The sequence below is a fragment of the Oncorhynchus mykiss genome, chromosome 8, assembly GCF_057628025.1.
Source record: "Oncorhynchus mykiss isolate SJ-2025 chromosome 8, ASM5762802v1, whole genome shotgun sequence".
NCBI classification, from domain to species: domain Eukaryota; kingdom Metazoa; phylum Chordata; class Actinopteri; order Salmoniformes; family Salmonidae; genus Oncorhynchus; species Oncorhynchus mykiss.
The window spans coordinates 5,537,501-5,555,504 of record NC_143029.1 but is presented as its reverse complement, the minus strand read 5'-3'; the positions used below and the strand labels follow the sequence as shown (position 1 = coordinate 5,555,504).

Below are 18,004 nucleotides of genomic sequence, written 5' to 3'. Positions count from 1 at the left end.
TTAGAGTGTTGGACTAGTAACCAGCAGGTAGCCTAGTGGTTAGAGTGTTGGACTAGTAACCAGCAGGTAGCCTAGTGGTTAGAGCGTTGGACTGGTAACCAGCAGGTAGCCTAGTGGTTAGTGTTGGACTAGTAACCAGCAGGTAGCCTAGTGGTTAGAGTGTCGGACTAGTAACCAGCAGGTAGCCAAGTGGTTAGAACATTGGACTAGTAACCGAAAGGTTGCTGGATCGAATCGCCGAGCTGACAAGGTAAAAATCTGTTGTTCTGCCCCTCTGAACAAGGCAGTTAACACACTGTTCCCTGGTAGGCCGTCATTATGAATAATAATTAGTTCTTAACTGACTTGCCTAGTTAAATAAATCAGAGATTAACATACATAGTTATTACCATAGTCTCTTTTTATAGGTGGGATATAGGTGGGTATAAGTTCATCCTGTAGGTATCACAATTAACCAAAGCTTTCATTCTTACCCTGATACCTCGTAAATCTTAACAGCTACCATAGTGCTTTTATTAAGGGGGAATCAACCCTCTAGGGTAATCAAATATCTAGGGTGCATGCCGTGTCCCAGACCTTCACTAGTCAATACACCGCGGACCACAACGAGCCATAAGTCGGAAAGCAAATTGTTGTTTGTGTTTTATGTAAATTCTAGTCATCTCAATGTGCGTGGTGATAAGATGCTCTAGTCCTCCGCAAATGGAACGTCGAACAAGAAGCCTCCTTCCTCCCAGGAATGTGGCCCTTGTCACCTCCATGTTTTTAATACCCAGACAGGCAGTGATATTCCTGTATTTCTTAGCCACCTGGTCTCAGGGGGAACAGCCCGGCCCGCTTCCAAACCAGGAGTAATTGATATGTTCTGTCTGCTTTGTCCTGTACCAACATTCATGGTAATGTGCTGTATATTGCAGTATGTTCCTCCATTTTACGACACAAGGAGCCGTCACCAAGTTCCCAAACACAGCATGTGATATAAAAAATGGACCACTGGCTCAACTTTTTACTCTTGTCTCTTTTAGTTGTTTTTTTTTATAAAAAAAGAAAGTTTTCCTCAAAATAGGTGGTGACTAATATATTACTTAATTTCCTTTAATACTGAATTCAAAAACAAATAATAACAAATAATTTGTGAAAACGCAACAGCCAAATCCCAAACATCTATATTAGTTTAGGATTGTGAACAGTTACCATGGTTGACAGAACTGAAGTGGGTAGAATATGTTATATACTAACATTCACTGTGTCCATATTAGTTTAGGATTGTGAACTGTTACCATGGTTGAAAGAACTGAAGGGGATAGAATGTGGTATATACTAACAGTCACTGTGTCTATATTAGTTTAGGATTGTGAACAGTTACCATGGTTGACAGAACTGAAGTGGGTAGAATATGTTATATACTAACAGTCACTGTGTCTATATTAGTTTAGGATTGTGAACTGTTACCATGGTTGACAGAAGTGAAGGGGATAGAATATGTTATATACTAACAGTCACTGTGTCTATATTAGTTTAGGATTGTGAACAGTTACCATGGTTGACAGAACTGAAAAGGGTAGAATATGTTATATACTAACAGTCACTGTGTCTATATTAGTTTAGGATTGTGAACAGTTACCATGGTTGACAGAACTGAAAAGGGTAGAATATGTTATATACTAACAGTCACTGTGTCTATATTAGTTTAGGATTGTGAACAGTTACCATGGTTGACAGAACTGAAGGGGGTAGAATATGTTATATACTAACAGCCACTGTGTCTATATTAGTTTAGGATTGTGAACAGTTACCATGGTTGACAGAACTGAAGGGGGTAGAATGTTATATACTAACAGTCACTGTGTCTATATTAGTTTAGGATTGTGAACAGTTACCATGGTTGACAGAACTGAAGGGGGTAGAATATGTTATATACTAACAGTCACTGTGTCTATATTAGTTTAGGATTGTGAACTGTTACCATGGTTGACAGAACTGAAGGGGATAGAATATGTTATATACTAACTGTCACTGTGTCTATATTAGTTTAGGATTGTGAACTGTTATCATGGTTGACAGAACTGAAGGAGGTAGAATATGTTATATACTAACAGTCACTGTGTCTATATTAGTTTAGGATTGTGAACTGTTATCATGGTTGACAGAACTGAAGGAGGTGGAATATGTTATATACTAACAGTCACTGTGTCTATATTAGTTTAGGATTGTGAACAGTTACCATGGTTGACAGAACTGAAGGGGGTAGAATATGTTATATACTAACAGTCACTGTGTCTATATTAGTTTAGGATTGTGAACAGTTACCATGGTTGACAGAACTGAAGGGGGTAGAATATGTTATATACTAACAGTCACTGTGTCTATATTAGTTTAGGATTGTGAACAGTTACCATGGTTGACAGAACTGAAGGGGGTAGAATATGTTATATATTAACAGTCACTGTGTCTATCTTAGTTTAGGATTGTGAACTGTTACCATGGTTGACAGAACTGAAGGGGATAGAATGTGTTATATACTAACAGTCACTGTGTACGTTTAACTGTATTCTCTTCATTTAAACATGTTAACAAAGTACAACCAAAGATTCACCAGTCAGCTCATGAACAAACACAATAGTATTGGCCATATTTGGCCTTGCAGTGATCACTCTTTTTTTTATACCTATTACACTGCTAATATGACTGTTATAACTCCTTTTATTAACTGTTAATAAACCGTTAAAGACGCCCATGCAATCGCGTTAGCCGTCTAGAGCCGTCTAGAGCCGTCTAGAGCCGCCTAGAGCCGTCTAGAGCCGTCTAGAGCCGTCTAGATCCGTCTAGAGCCGTCTAGAGCCGTCTAGAGCCGTCTAGCCAAAACTCTTCACTGCCAAGCCTGTTAAACGGTCTCCTCTCTGTCCCAGAGGTAACGGAGTCAATGCTGAGATTTAATTGCTCTATATCTTTTGAGAATTTTCAGCTTATGAAGACAATTAAAATTAATTGGATATATACCGTTTTAGCCTCTTAAAATAAATTAAGCATTTTTCTCTTTTATTTTTCTTACATTAATTTGAGTGAATAAGGGGGATGGGGGGGGGGGGGGGTTAGGAACAATAATTATCTTGAATTAATAATTATCTTTGAGGAGAACAGAGAAGGGAATAGTACTGAAACACAACTCTTTGGAGATATACTCTCTTTGTCTTAGTCTTATTAACATAGTTAATCATATTGTAGAGACCTTCACCCAACACCTCACAACCCTTGTCATGAGACTTGATACCTCTTGCCATAATGGGTAAGGTGTTTGCTTGACAGTTGCTGGACCCAGGTTCAAGTACCGGTTGGTGCTACTCCCAAATGTACTACAATATAATGTCTGGTTGTAAGCTTCGAGGAGCTATTGGAATATGAAGTAAGTATCTGCATAGCTAATTTATATTCCCAATAGATTAAAATACTGTGGCAATTGGGGAGAGAACTGATCTTGGACCAGTACAAAGGACATATTACCACTGTCCTGAGATCCTTTAAATGACTGAATTACAGTGTTGGGGTCAATTCCATTCAACTCAAGGGAGTTCTAATTCTCTTCAATGTTTTTTTATGAGGGTACATTTGGAATTGGAATTTTGTTTAATTTCTGAATTGACTGGAGTTTAAATGGAATTAATTATTATTAATGTATATATATATATATATATTTGTAACCTTTATTTAACTAGGCAAGTCAGTTAAGAACAAATTCTTATTTACAATGACGGCCAAACCCGGCCAAACCCTCACCCGGACGACGCTGGGCCAAATGTGCACCGCCCTATGGGACTCCCAATCACGGCCGGTTGTGATACAGCCTGGAATCGAACCAGGGTCTGTAGTGACGCCTCTAGCACTGAGCTAAAGTTCCTTAGACCGCTGCGCCACTCAGAAGCCCGACCCCTGCTGAATTAGGCTGCGTTCACACAGGCAGCCCGATTCTGATATTTTTTTGACCAATCACAATCAGCTCAGAAAACAAATATGATGTGAAAACATGTGATTGGTCAACAGATCAATTAGTGGGAAAAAATATCAGAGTTGTGTAAACACAGCCTTTGGCAGTTATCATCGACCTTTCCATTCCCAGAGCTCCATCTCATTGTCAACATTACAGTAGACTATAGTTGACTGTAGAGGAGATGCTCTGAACAGTGTATCGGTTTGATCGTTACACCTTTGAGAGGAGGGAGGTCCGGGGGCTGCACATGTCCGCTCTGTCCCAACGGGGTTCTTTATAGGAGACCTCTCACTGTGTCAACTCTGTTCCTAGGAGCTGTGTGAGGTTATAACTGTTAGGTAGGGGGTGGTGGGTGCCAAGGGAACAGCAGTCTATCTCTTCTGTATTTAGCTATAATTAGCTACACATTACATTACTGTGAGTGGTTGGAGGGTTAGCTCTGTTCCGCACATGGGATCTCTGAAGTGGGGAACCCTGCTCCCTCTGCTCAGGGTACAACAGAGTAGGGTTGTCATGACACCAGTATCGTGTAGGGTTGTCATGACACCAGTATCGTGTAGGGTTGTCATGACACTGTGCCTTCCTTGGCAAAAAAAGAAAACAGGAAGCAGAATTCACTCTATAGTCATTTAAAAAAAAACAGCTTTATGTAAAATATTGTGTGATATAACAGAGAGGATAAAAAAAACTCTCGGGGGACTCTGGGAAGGCTCTCTGACAACGGAAGGCTCTCTGACAACGGAAGGCTCTCTGACAACGGAAGGCTCTCTGACAACGGAAGGCTCTCTGACAACGGAAGGCTCTCTGACAACGGAAGGCTCTCTGACAACGGAAGGCTCCCTGACAACGGAAGGCTCTCTGACAACGGAAGGCTCCCTGACAACGGAAGGCTCTCTGACAACGGAAGGCTCCCTGACAATGGAAGGCTCTCTGACAACGGAAGGCTCTCTGACAACGGAAGGCTCTCTGACAACGGAAGGCTCTCTGACAACGGAAGGCTCTCTGACAACGGAAGGCTCCCTGACAACGGAAGGCTCCCTGACAACGGAAGGCTCTCTGACAACGGAAGGCTCTCTGACAACGGAAGGCTCTCTGACAACGGAAGGCTCTCTGACAACGGAAGGCTCCCTGACAACGGAAGGCTGTGCGTTTGAAACATTATAATGTTTTTTTCTCAAGTAAATGAAATCGGCGTGATGTTTTGTTTCCTTGCCACGATACCTTCACGTATCGAAACAGAACTATCGTGACACGACCCTGTGACAGACTGTCACTGTGCCTTCCTTCTCCATCAGATGTATGAGTAATGTAACTAAAAAACAACATGACAAGTATTTTCATGTAAATTAAATGACATTTAATGGAACCACCATATCCTGGATTAACTGAGCTTGCTCGGCCAATTGGACTAATGGTTTAGTCCCAAAAGTGTAAACCACACCCATCTGGCATTCCAAGCAAATGTTCAAAAGATTTTGATAGATTTGGATTATATTTCAACCCAGGTGGGGTTACGAAGGGCTCAAACTCTTACCCCCCTAAAGGTGTATGGATGTGCTTCTTTGATAAGTAATACAACACAATCACTGCCAAATCATACCCAATCCATTCCTGGGGAAAATGACCCAATACACAGTGCCTTGCGAAAGTATTCGGCCCCCTTGAACTTTGCGACCTTTTGCCACATTTCAGGCTTCAAACATAAAGATATAAAACTGTATTTTTTTGTGATGAATCAACAACAAGTGGGACACAATCATGAAGTGGAACGACATTTATTGGATATTTCAAACTTTTTTAACAAATCAAAAACTGAAAAATTGGGCGTGCAAAATTATTCAGCCCCCTTACTTTCAGTGCAGCAAACTCTCTCCAGAAGTTCAGTGAGGATCTCTGAATGATCCAATGTTGACCTAAATGACTAATGATGATAAATACAATCCACCTGTGTGTAATCAAGTCTCCGTATAAATGCACCTGCACTGTGATAGTCTCAGAGGTCCGTCAAAAGCGCAGAGAGCATCATGAAGAACAAGGAACACACCAGGCAGGTCCGAGATACTGTTGTGAAGAAGTTTAAAGCCGGATTTGGATACAAAAAGATTTCCCAAGCTTTAAACATCCCAATGAGCACTGTGCAAGGGATAATATTGAAATGGAAGGAGTATCAGACCACTGCAAATCTACCAAGACCTGGCCGTCCCTCTAAACTTTCAGCTCATACAAGGAGAAGACTGATCAGAGATGCAGCCAAGAGGCCCATGATCACTCTGGATGAACTGCAGAGATCTACAGCTGAGGTGGGAGACTCTGTCCATAGGACAACAATCAGTCATATATTGCACAAATCTGGCCTTTATGGAAGAGTGGCAAGAAGAAAGCCATTTCTTAAAGATATCCATAAAAAGTGTCGTTTAAAGTTTGCCACAAGCCACCTGGGAGACACACCAAACATGTGGAAGAAGGTGCTCTGGTCAGATGAAAGCAAAATTGAACTTTTTGGCAACAATGCAAAACGTTATGTTTGGCGTAAAAGCAACACAGCTCATCACCCTGAACACACCATCCCCACTGTCAAACATGGTGGTGGCAGCATCATGGTTTGGGCCTGCTTTTCTTCAGCAGGGACAGGGAAGATGGTTAAAATTGATGGGAAGATGGATGGAGCCAAATACAGGACCATTCTGGAAGAAAACCTGATGGAGTCTGCAAAAGACCTGAGACTGGGACGGAGATTTGTCTTCCAACAAGACAATGATCCAAAACATAAAGCAAAATCTACAATGGAATGGTTCAAAAATAAACATATCCAGGTGTTAGAATGGCCAAGTCAAAGTCCAGACCTGAATCCAATCGAGAATATGTGGAAAGAACTGAAAACTGCTGTTCACAAATGCTCTCCATCCAACCTCACTGAGCTCGAGCTGTTTTGCAAGGAGGAATGGGAAAACATTTCAGTCTCTCGATGTGCAAAACTGATAGAGACATACCCCAAGCGACTTACAGCTGTAATCGCAGCAAAAGGTGGCGCTACAAAGTATTAACTTAAGGGGGTTGAATAATTTTCCACGCCCAATTTTTCAGTTTTTGATTTGTTAAAAAAGTTTGAAATATCCAATAAATGCTGTTCCACTTCATGATTGTGTCCCACTTGTTGTTGATTCTTCACAAAAAAATACAGTTTTATATCTTTATGTTTGAAGCCTGAAATGTGGCAAAAGGTCGCAAAGTTCAAGGGGGCCGAATACTTTCGCAAGGCACTGTACAGTACATATACAGTCAAAGGTTTGGACAAACCTACTCATTCAAGGGTCTTTATTTATTTTTTAGCTATTTTCTACATTCTAGAATAAAAGTATAGACATCACAACTATGAAATTACGCATATTAAATCAAGTAGCAACCAAAAAAAAAGTGTTAAACAAATCAAAATATATTTTAGATTCTTCAAAGTAGCCACCCTTTGCCTTGATGACAGCGTTGCACACTCTTGGCATTCTCTCAACCAACTTCACATGGAATGCTTTTCCAACAGTCTTGAAGGAGTTCCCACCTATGCTGAGCACTTGTTGGCTGCTTTTCCTTCACTTTGCTGTCCAACTCATCCCAAACCATCTCAATTGGGTTGAGGTCAGGTGATTGTGAAGGCCAGGTAATCTATAATGCAGAACTCCATCACTCTCCTTCTTGGTCAAATAGCTTTTACATAGCCTGGAGGTGTGTTGGGTCATTGTCCTGTCATTGTCCTGTTGAAAAACAAATTACAGTCCCATTAAGCACAAACCAGAAGGGATGACATACCACCGCAGAATGCTGTGGTAGCCATGCTGGTTAAGTGTGCCTTGAATTCTAAATAAATCACAGACAGTGTCACCAGCAAAGCACCATCACACCTTCTCCTCCATGATTAACGGTGGGAACCACACATGCAGAGATCATCCGGTCACCTACTCTGCATCTCACAATGGCACGGCAGTTGGAACTAAAAATCTCAAATTTGGTCTCATCAGACCAAAGGACAGATTTCCACCGGTCTAAATGTCCATTGTTTGTTCTTCATATTGGTGTCCTTTAGTAGTGGTTTATTTTCAGCAATTCGATCATGAATGCCTGATTCACAGTCTCCTCTGTACAGTTGATGTTGAGATGTGTCTGTTACTTGAACTCTGTGAAGCATTTATTTGGGCTGCAATTTCTGAGGCAGGTAACTCTAATTAACGTATCCTCTGCAGCAGAGGTAACTCTGGGTTTTCCTTTCCTGTGGTGGTCCTGATGAGAGACAGTTTCATCATAGTGCTTGGTGGTTTTTGCGACTGAACTTGAATAATCTTTCAAAGTACTTTAATTTTTCCGATTGACTGGCCTTCATGTCTTAAAGTAATGATGGACTGTCATTTCTCTTTGCTTTCTTGAGCTGTTCATGCCATCATATGGACTTTGTCCAAATAGGGCATTCTTCTGTATACCACCACTACCTTGTCACAAGACAAATTATTGGTTCAAACGCATTAAGACAGAAAGAAATTCTCCAAATTCACTTTTAACAAGCCACACCTGTTAATTGAAATGCATTCCAGGTGACTACCTCATGAAGCTGGTTGAGAGAATTCCAAGAGTATGGAAAGCTGTCATCAAATAGGCAAAGAGTGGCTACTTTGAAGAATCTCAAATATTTTTTGATTTGTTTAACACTTTTTTGGTTACTACATGATTCCATATCTGTTATTTCATAGTTGTGATGTCTTCACTGTTATTCTACAATGCATATAATAGCAACAACAAAAAATAAATACCCTTAAATGAGTAGGTGTGTCTAAACTGTTGACTGGGATATATACCAGAATATAATGTTATACAACTGACATAAAAATTAAAAAAGAGAAACAAATCATACTTGAGTAGCACTAACCAATCAGATTGATCAGATACTTGAGTAGCACTAACCAATCAGATTGATCAGATACTTGAGTAGCTCTAACCAATCAGATTGATCAGATACTTGAGTAGCTCTAACCAATCAGATTGATCAGATACTTGAGTAGCACTAACCAATCAGATTGATCAGATACTTGAGTAGCTCTAACCAATCAGATTGATCAGATACTTGAGTAGCTCTAACCAATCAGATTGATCAGATACTTGAGTAGCTCTAACCAATCAGATTGAACAGATACTTGAGTAGCACTAACCAATCAAATTGATCAGATACTTGAGTAGCACTAACCAATCAGATTGATCAGATACTTGAGTAGCTCTAACCAATCAGATTGATCAGATCTGAAAAGAAACCAAACTTCTCAGTAGTTACAGGTGATCTAGACCGAAGAGTCTGATTATAACAGCAGTTCTGTACACAGCATCTTTATGTACATGACTATATCCCACAGCATCTTTATATTCACCCTTAAAATCAGTTTGTCTCGTTTCCCTCTATTCCTCATTAATTTTGTTCCATAGAAACAACTATCAGCGTTATAATGTCACTGTCATAGGTTCTCCATGGCATCACCCCTCCTATTCAGGGGCTGTCCTTCATCCTCATTGGGCGATGCAGCTGTCATTCAAGCCTCCCTGCCCAATTATCAAGCCTTGGCCTCCAGCATCTCCAGGAAGAGTTTGTGCATGGGCACTTTTCCCTGCACCTTGATGCTGTAGAAGTGCTGCACGGCCTTGGCGGCGGTCTGACGGAGCAAGGGAAGGGTCATCAGCAGCTTTCCTGTCCGTCGAGGGTCCTCCGTGTTGTGGGCACCTTCTAAGTCCTGCAAGGCCTCATGGAGAGAGTCCTGGAGCCGCTGCACAGCCTCCACATTCTCTATATGTGTGGAGTCTATAAGGAGACAGAGAAGGAGGAAGGGAGAGAAAGAGAGAGGGAGGGGGAGAGATAGAGGTGAGGTAGAGAGAGGGAGGGGGAGAGAGAGAGAGGTGAGGTAGAGAGAGAGGTGAGGTAGAGAGAGAGAGAGGGAGAGAGAGGTGAGGTAAAAAGAGGTGAGGTAGAGAGAGAGAGGTGAGGTAGAGAGAGGGAGGGGGAGAGAGAGAGAGAGAGAGAGAAAGGGAGGTAGAGAGAGAGGGAAGGTGAGAGAGAGAGAGAGAGAGAGGGAGGGGGAGAGAGGGAGAGAGAGAGAGGGAGAGAGAGGTGAGAGAGAGAGAGGGAGGGGGAGAGAGAGAGAGAGAGAGAGAGAGAGAGAGCGAGAGAGAGAGAGAGGGAGAGGGTGAGGGTGAGGGTGAGGGTGAGGTAGAGAGAGAGGGAGGGTGAGAGAGAGAGAGAGAGAGAGAGAGAGAAAAGGGGAGGTGAGGTAGAGGGAGAGAGAGGGAGGGGGAGGGGGAGGGGGGAGAGAGAGAAAGAGAAAGGTCAGGGTCGAGAGAGAGAGAGAGAGAGAGAGCGAGAGAGAGAGAGAGAGAAAATAAATAACCTTTGGATGTCTTTTACTTAATGCAAACAAAAAGTAGCCCGCAAATAAAACTTGATTGTTCGCAATTATCCCACCCTCTCTCTCTCTCTCTCTCTCTCTCTCTTTCTCTCTCTCTCTCTCTACCTCTCTGTCTCTCTCTCTCTCTCTCTCTCTCTCTCTCCACTTTAAATTCTGTGGCTCCTTTTTAGCAAGTATAATATATTTTTTAAACTCTCTCTCTTTAGTTTATAGTTAATCACTGGACTTAAATAAATGTGTGTACTGGGACTCCGGGGAGACTGTATAAATCTACATATTCTGTGGATAAGAGGGAGGAAAAAAATATTTATTTATTTAATATTTATTTGGACCATATACTCTCATCTACTAATGAATTCAGATGACTGCATTAGCTGTATGTGTGTGCGTGTGCGTGTGTGTGTGTGTGTGCGTTAGCAGGGCATCGTTCAACTCTAGCGGCAGATGGCCTTAATTTCCATCAGAAAGAGAAAGCAGTCCCCTTTAAAACAACAGTCGTAAAATAAATAAATATAACCACACAGCAAACCTCCACTTCATAGAAAGAATATTTGACTGATTTTTTTAATCAATTGCAGATAGTGGCTTTCCAGATTTGGATAAGGCTATCAGAAGTGCACTTCCTTTGCACAGCAGCATGTCCTGGATGGAGGGAGTTGACACTTCACATGCCTTAGAAATTGTCTGGTTGTGTCAACTGGGAAATCTGTGAACACTGGACAACATCTTGGTTTGAACTTGTTTCTTTAACGAGACACTGACTGACTCAACCAAGGGGTTTGCCTGTTTATAAATGACTGGCTGACTCAACCAAGGGACTGCCTGTTTATAAATGACTGGCTGACTCAACCAAGGGACTTCCTGTTTATAAATGACTGGCTGACTCAACCAAGGGGTTTGCCTGTTTATAAATGACTGGCTGACTCAACCAAGGGACTGCCTGTTTATAAATGACTGGCTGACTCAACCAAGGGACTGCCTGTTTATAAATGACTGGCTGACTCAACCAAGGGGTCTGCCTGTTTATAAATGACTGGCTGACTCAACCAATGGACTTCCTGTTTATAAATGACTGGCTGACTCAACCAAGGGACGGCCTGTTTATAAATGAAGTGTCAAATCCCTACATTTTATTACCAAAATTCCAGAGAATCAGGAACAGAGTACTTTAAAAATAGAGCAGTAGAAGACAGAACATGTAAATGAGGCAGAAAAACGTAAAGTAGAGAGCTAATTACATTCTTAACTGACTGATTGTCTGTTACCAGGCAGCCAGCTCTCTTCTGTTGTAAATTACCTTTCTATCAGGGGACATTAACTAGGCTACGTGGACCGCACATGTGTTCCGCTCCACTCTGTGTGTGTGTGAGTGTGTGTGTGTGTGTGTGTGTGTGTGTGTGTGTGTGTGTGTGTGTGTGTGTTAGTGAGAGAGAGAGAGGCAGGATGCATAACTAACTTTTTTTTTTTTTTCACCTTTATTTAACCAGGTAGGCAAGTTGAGAACAAGTTTACAATTGCGACCTGGCAACTTTCATGAAACAATTTCCAGATAATCTGTCAGCAGGCTGGCGTCAATCCCGTCGATACTGCGCTAATTACCAAATCAATGGCCATACATTTCCAGAGCTGTCACACAGACACACACACACACACACAGACCAGATCTCTGTGAGACAATATGGCCTCTCTCTCTATCTACTACTCTATAACTCTCATTCTGTTATTCCTCTCTGATTCTTCCTCTCTCCTCATTCTGTTATTCCTCTCTGATCCTTCCTCTCTCCTCATTCTGTTTTTCCTCTCTGACCCTCCCTCCCTCCCTCCCTCCCTCCCTCCCTCCCTCCCTCCCTCCCTCCCTCCCTCCCATTCATCTCTTGAGGAGTTTGTCATCTGAGGACTAAATAGAAAGCTCCCTCATTTCTCAGTATGTCAGGCAGGAAGCAGGAGAAAAAGGTCCTCAATCAGTCACTGATTAGCAGGGGGGCAGGACCCTCCAGACAGTCACTGATTAGTAGGGGGACAGGGCCCTCCAGACAGTCATTGATTAGTAGGGGGACAGGACCCTCCAGACAGTCACTGATTAGTAGGGGGACAGGACCCTCCAAACAGTCACTGATTAGTAGGGGGACAGGACCCTCCAGACAGTCACTGATTAGTAGGGGGACAGGGCCCTCCAGACAGTCATTGATTAGTAGGGGGACAGGACCCTCCAGACAGTCATTGATTAGTAGGGGGACAGGACCCTCCAGACAGTCACTGATTAGTAGGGGGACAGGGCCCTCCAGACAGTCACTGATTAGTAGGGGGACAGGAACCTCCAGACAGTCACTGATTAGTAGGGGGACAGGGCCCTCCAGACAGTCATTGATTAGTAGGGGGACAGGACCCTCCAGACAGTCATTGATTAGTAGGGGGACAGGACCCTCCAGACAGTCACTGATTAGTAGGGGGGCAGGACCCTCCAGACAGTCACTGATTAGTAGGGGGACAGGGCCCTCCAGACAGTCATTGATTAGTAGGGGGACAGGACCCTCCAGACAGTCACTGATTAGTAGGGGGACAGGGCCCTCCAGACAGTCACTGATTAGTAGGGGGACAGGACCCTCCAGACAGTCACTGATTAGTAGGGGGACAGGGCCCTCCAGACAGTCATTGATTAGTAGGGGGACAGGACCCTCCAGACAGTCATTGATTAGTAGGGGGACAGGACCCTCCAGACAGTCACTGATTAGTAGGGGGGCAGGACCCAGGACCCTCCAAACAGTCACTGATTAGTAGGGGGACAGGGCCCTCCAGACAGTCACTGATTAGTAGGGGGACAGGACCCTCCAAACAGTCACTGATTAGTAGGGGGACAGGACCCTCCAAACAGTCATTGATTAGTAGGGGGACAGGACCCTCCAAACAGTCACTGATTAGTAGGGGGACAGGACCCTCCAAACAGTCTAATATACTGTGGAGAGCTGGCAGGCTAATATACTGTACTGTGGAGAGCTGGCAGGCTAATATACAGTACTGTGGAGAGCTGGCAGGCTAATATATAGTACTGTGGAGAGCTGGCAGGCTAATATACAGTACTGTGGAGAGCTGGCAGGCTAATATATAGTACTGTGGAGAGCTGGCAGGCTAATATACTGTGGAGAGCTAGCAGGCTAGTATACAGTACTGTGGAGATCTGGCAGGCTAATATACTGTGGAGAGCTGGCAGGCTAATATACTGTACTGTGGAGAGCTGGCAGGCTAATATACTGTACTGTGGAGAGCTGGCAGGCTAATATACAGTACTGTGGAGAGCTGACAGGCTAATATGCTGTACTGTGGAGAGCTGGCAGGCTAATATACAGTACTGTGGAGAGCTGACAGGCTAATATACTGTGGAGAGCTGGCAGGCTAATATACAGTACTGTGGAGAGCTGGCAGGCTAATATACTGTACTGTGGAGAGCTGGCAGGCTAATATACTGTGGAAAGCTGGCAGGCTAATATACAGTACTGTGGAGAGCTGGCAGGCTAATATACAGTACTGTGGAGGGCTGGCAGGCTAATATACAGTACTGTGGAGGGCTGACAGGCTAATTTACTGTGGAGAGTTGGCAGGCTAATATACAGTACTGTGGAGAGCTGGCAGGCTAATATACTGTGATCTGTCACATGATCTCAGGATATATACACCTGTTCTGAAAGGCCCCAGAGTCTGCAACACCACTTAGCAAGTGGCTCCACCAACCAAGCGGCACCATGAAGACCAAGGAGCTCTCCAAACAGGTCAGGGACAAAGTTGTGGAGAAGTACAGATCATGGTCTGAAATTTGGAACATCCCACGGAGCACCATTAAATCCATTGTTAAAAAATTGAAAGAATATGGCACCACAACAAATGTGCCAAGTGAGGGCTGCTCACCAAAGCTCACAGACCAGGCAAGGAGGGTATTATTCAGAGAGGCAACAAAGAGACCAAAGATAACCCTGAAGGAGCTGCAAAGCTCCACAGAGGAGATTGGAGTATCTGTCCATAGGACCACTTTAAGCCGTACACACCACAGAGCTGGGCTTTACGGAAGAGTGGCCAGAAAAAAGCCATTGCTTAAAGACAAAAAATAAGCAAACACATTTGGTGTTCCCCAAAAGGCATGTGGGAGACTCCCCAAACATATGGAAGAAGGTACTCTGGTCAGATGAGACTAAAATGTACGTTTTTGCCCATCAAGCAAAACGCTATGTCTGGTGCAAACCCAACACTTCCCATCATCCCGAGAACACCATCCCCACAATGAAGCCTGTGGCAGCATCATGCTGTGGATATGTTTTTCATCGACAGGGACTGGGAAACTGGTCAGAATTGAAGGAATGATGGATGGCGCTAAATACAGGGAAATTCTTGAGGGAAACCTGTTTCAGTCTTCCAGAGATTTGAGACTGGTACGGAGGTTCACCTTCCAGCAGACAATGACCCTAAGCATACTGCTAAAGCAGCACTTGATTGGTTTAAGGGGAAACATTTACATTGCTTGGAATGGCCTAGTCAAAGGCCAGACCTAAATCCAAATGAGAATCTGTGGTATGACTTAAAGATTGCTGTAGACCAGCGGAACCCATCCAACTTGAAGGAGCTGGAGCGGTTTTGCTTTGAAAAATGGGCAAACATCCCAGTGGCTAGATGTGCCAAGCTTATAGAGACATACCCCAAGAGACTTGCAGCTGTAATTGCTGCAAAAGAGCAAAAGCTCTATAAAGTAATGACTTTGAGGGGGGTGAATAGTTATGCACGCTCATGTTCTGTTTTTTTGTCTTATTTCTTGTTTGTTCCACAATAAAAAATATTTAGCATCTTCAAAGTGGTAGGTATGTTGTTGACTTTCTTCTGAAACTCATCAGTCTATTCTTGTTCTGAGAAATTAAGGCTATTCCACGCTGTGTACTACTCCCTTTACAGAACAGCGCAAACTGCCCTAACCAGCAAGAGGACATGTACATTAGTGTCTTGTCTTGTTTGAGAAACAGACGCCTCACAAGTCCTCAACTGGCAGCTTCATTAAATAGTACCCGCAAAACACCAGTCTCAATGTCAACAGTGAAGAGGCGACTCCGGGATGCTAGCCTTCTAGGCAGAGTTCCTCTGTCCAGTCTCAACATCAACAGTGAAGAGGCGACTCCGGGATGCTGGCCTTCTAGGCAGAGTTCCTCTGTCCAGTCTCAACGTCAACAGTGAAGAGGCGACTTCGGGATGCTGGCCTTCTAGGCAGAGTTCCTCTGTCCAGTCTCAACGTCAACAACTGAAGAGGTGACTCCGGGATGCTGGCCTTCTAGGCAGAGTTCCTCTGTCCAGTCTCAACGTGAACAGTGAAGAGGCGACTCCGGGATGCTGGCCTTCTAGGCAGAGTTCCTCTGTCCAGTCTCAACGTCAACAGTGAAGAGGTGACTCCGGGATGCTGGCCTTCTAGGCAGAGTTCCTCTGTCCAGTCTCAACGTCAACAGTGAAGAGGCGACTCCGGGATGCTGTCCTTCTAGGCAGAGTTCCTCTGTCCAGTCTCAACGTCAACAACTGAAGAGGCGACTCCGGGATGCTGTCCTTCTAGGCAGAGTTCCTCTGTCCAGTCTCAACGTCAACAACTGAAGAGGTGACTCCGGGATGCTGGCCTTCTAGGCAGAGTTCCTCTGTCCAGTCTCAACGTCAACAGTGAAGAGGCGACTCCGGGATGCTGTCCTTCTAGGCAGAGTTCCTCTGTCCAGTCTCAACGTCAACAACTGAAGAGGCGACTCCGGGATGCTGTCCTTCTAGGCAGAGTTCCTCTGTCCAGTCTCAACGTCAACAACTGAAGAGGTGACTCCGGGATGCTGGCCTTCTAGGCAGAGTTCCTCTGTCCAGTCTCAACGTCAACAGTGAAGAGGCGACTCTGGGATGCTGGCCTTCTAGGCAGAGTTCCTCTGTCCAGTCTCAACGTCAACAGTGAAGAGGCGACTTCGGGATGCTGGCCATCTAGGCAGAGTTCCTCTGTCCAGTCTCAACGTCAACAGTGAAGAGGCGACTCTGGGATGCTGGCCTTCTAGGCAGAGTTCCTCTATCCAGTCTCAATGTCAACAACTGAAGAGGTGACTCCGGGATGCTGGCCTTCTAGGCAGAGTTCCTCTGTCCAGTGTCTGTGTTCTTTTGCCCGTCTTAATCTTTTCTTTTTATTAGCCAGTCCAGAGTATTTTCAGATTTTATCAACAAATGGAGTGAAAAGTACAGTAAATGTGAAATGCACGTAAAATCAACAGTGTAAAGTTTGGATTCAGTCTTGTCAGGTGAACTGTTGTGTCCTCACCTTTGGTCTAATCATTTTCCCATGATCTCCAAACTGTTCCCCACCATGGTTATGCTTTTCATATTACTTCTGTAAGATAAATTTCAATATGTCCCTATCCATATAGAGTGTAAAGGGTTAATTCTTAACCTAGCCAGAAATAATGCCTTAACTTAACCGTAGAGTTGGACCTAAATACAGGATGTCGCCACTAGGCGGCAACAGGGAGCAGTTTAATCTGCTCATTCCGGCACCGAGGGTCTTGTCTTCAATTCCAGTGATCAGGCAATCGTTTTTTTGCAACTTTGAAATTGGACGTTTAGAGCAACTTCAAAATGTGATGTTTGGTGAAACGTGGAAAAACATCTAATTCTGCAGTGAGACTGTGAGAGCTTGTTGCCTGTTATGGAGATAAAGCGGGGGAGAGAGAGAGAGATAGAGGGGGAGAGAGAGATATAGAGGGGGAGAGAGATATATAGGGGTAGAGAGATATAGAGGGGGAGAGAGAGAGATAGAGGGGGAGAGAGAGATATAGAGGGGTAGAGAGAGATATAGAGGGGGAGAGAGAGATAGAGGGGTAGAGAGATATAGAGGGGGAGAGAGAGAGATAGAGGGGGAGAGAGAGAGGGGGGAGAGAGAGAGATAGAGGGGGGGAGAGAGAGATAGAGGTGTAGAGAGAGAGATAGAGGGGTAGAGAGAGATATAGAGGGGGAGAGAGAGAGAGAGGGGTAGAGAGAGATATAGAGGGGGAGAGAGAGAGATAGAGGTGTAGAGAGAGATATAGAGGGGGAGAGAGATAGAGGGGTAGAGAGAGATAGAGGGGGAGAGAGAGATAGAGGGGGAGAGAGAGAGATAGAGGGGTAGAGAGATATAGAGGGGGAGAGAGAGAGATAGAGGGGGAGAGAGAGAGGGGGGAGAGAGAGAGAGAGAGATAGAGGGGTAGAGAGAGAGATAGAGGTGTAGAGAGAGATATAGAGGCGGAGAGAGAGAGAGCGAGAGAGAGAGGGGGGGAGAGAGAGATAGAGAGAGAGATAGATAGATAGAGGGAGAGAGAGAGAGATAGATAGAGGGGGTAGAGAGAGAGAACGAGCACTGGCAATCACACACATGCTATACACACACACATGCACTCAGAAGAGGCAAGGACATCCACACACACACACACACACACACACACACACACACACACACACACACACACACACACACACACACACACACACACACACACACACACACACACACACACACACACACTATAGTGGTATTTAATTAAAGAGCCGTGTTGCCGACCCTCTCCTCCCCTTT

The 18,004-nt window shown here is 44.1% G+C and overlaps 1 protein-coding gene across 1 annotated transcript in view; it reads right to left on the bottom strand.

The window, feature by feature from the left end:
* Nucleotides 1–8,390: 8,390 nt before the first annotated feature.
* LOC110538345 (steroid hormone receptor ERR2-like) overlaps nt 8,391–18,004 on the bottom strand; it is a 103,556-nt gene continuing 93,942 nt past the window's right edge. The window contains exon 7 of the mRNA XM_036984605.2: nt 8,391–9,812. Within this exon, the coding sequence (XP_036840500.1) occupies nt 9,568–9,812 (245 nt within the window). The 3' untranslated portion in view covers nt 8,391–9,567. The remainder of the gene's footprint in view (nt 9,813–18,004) is intronic.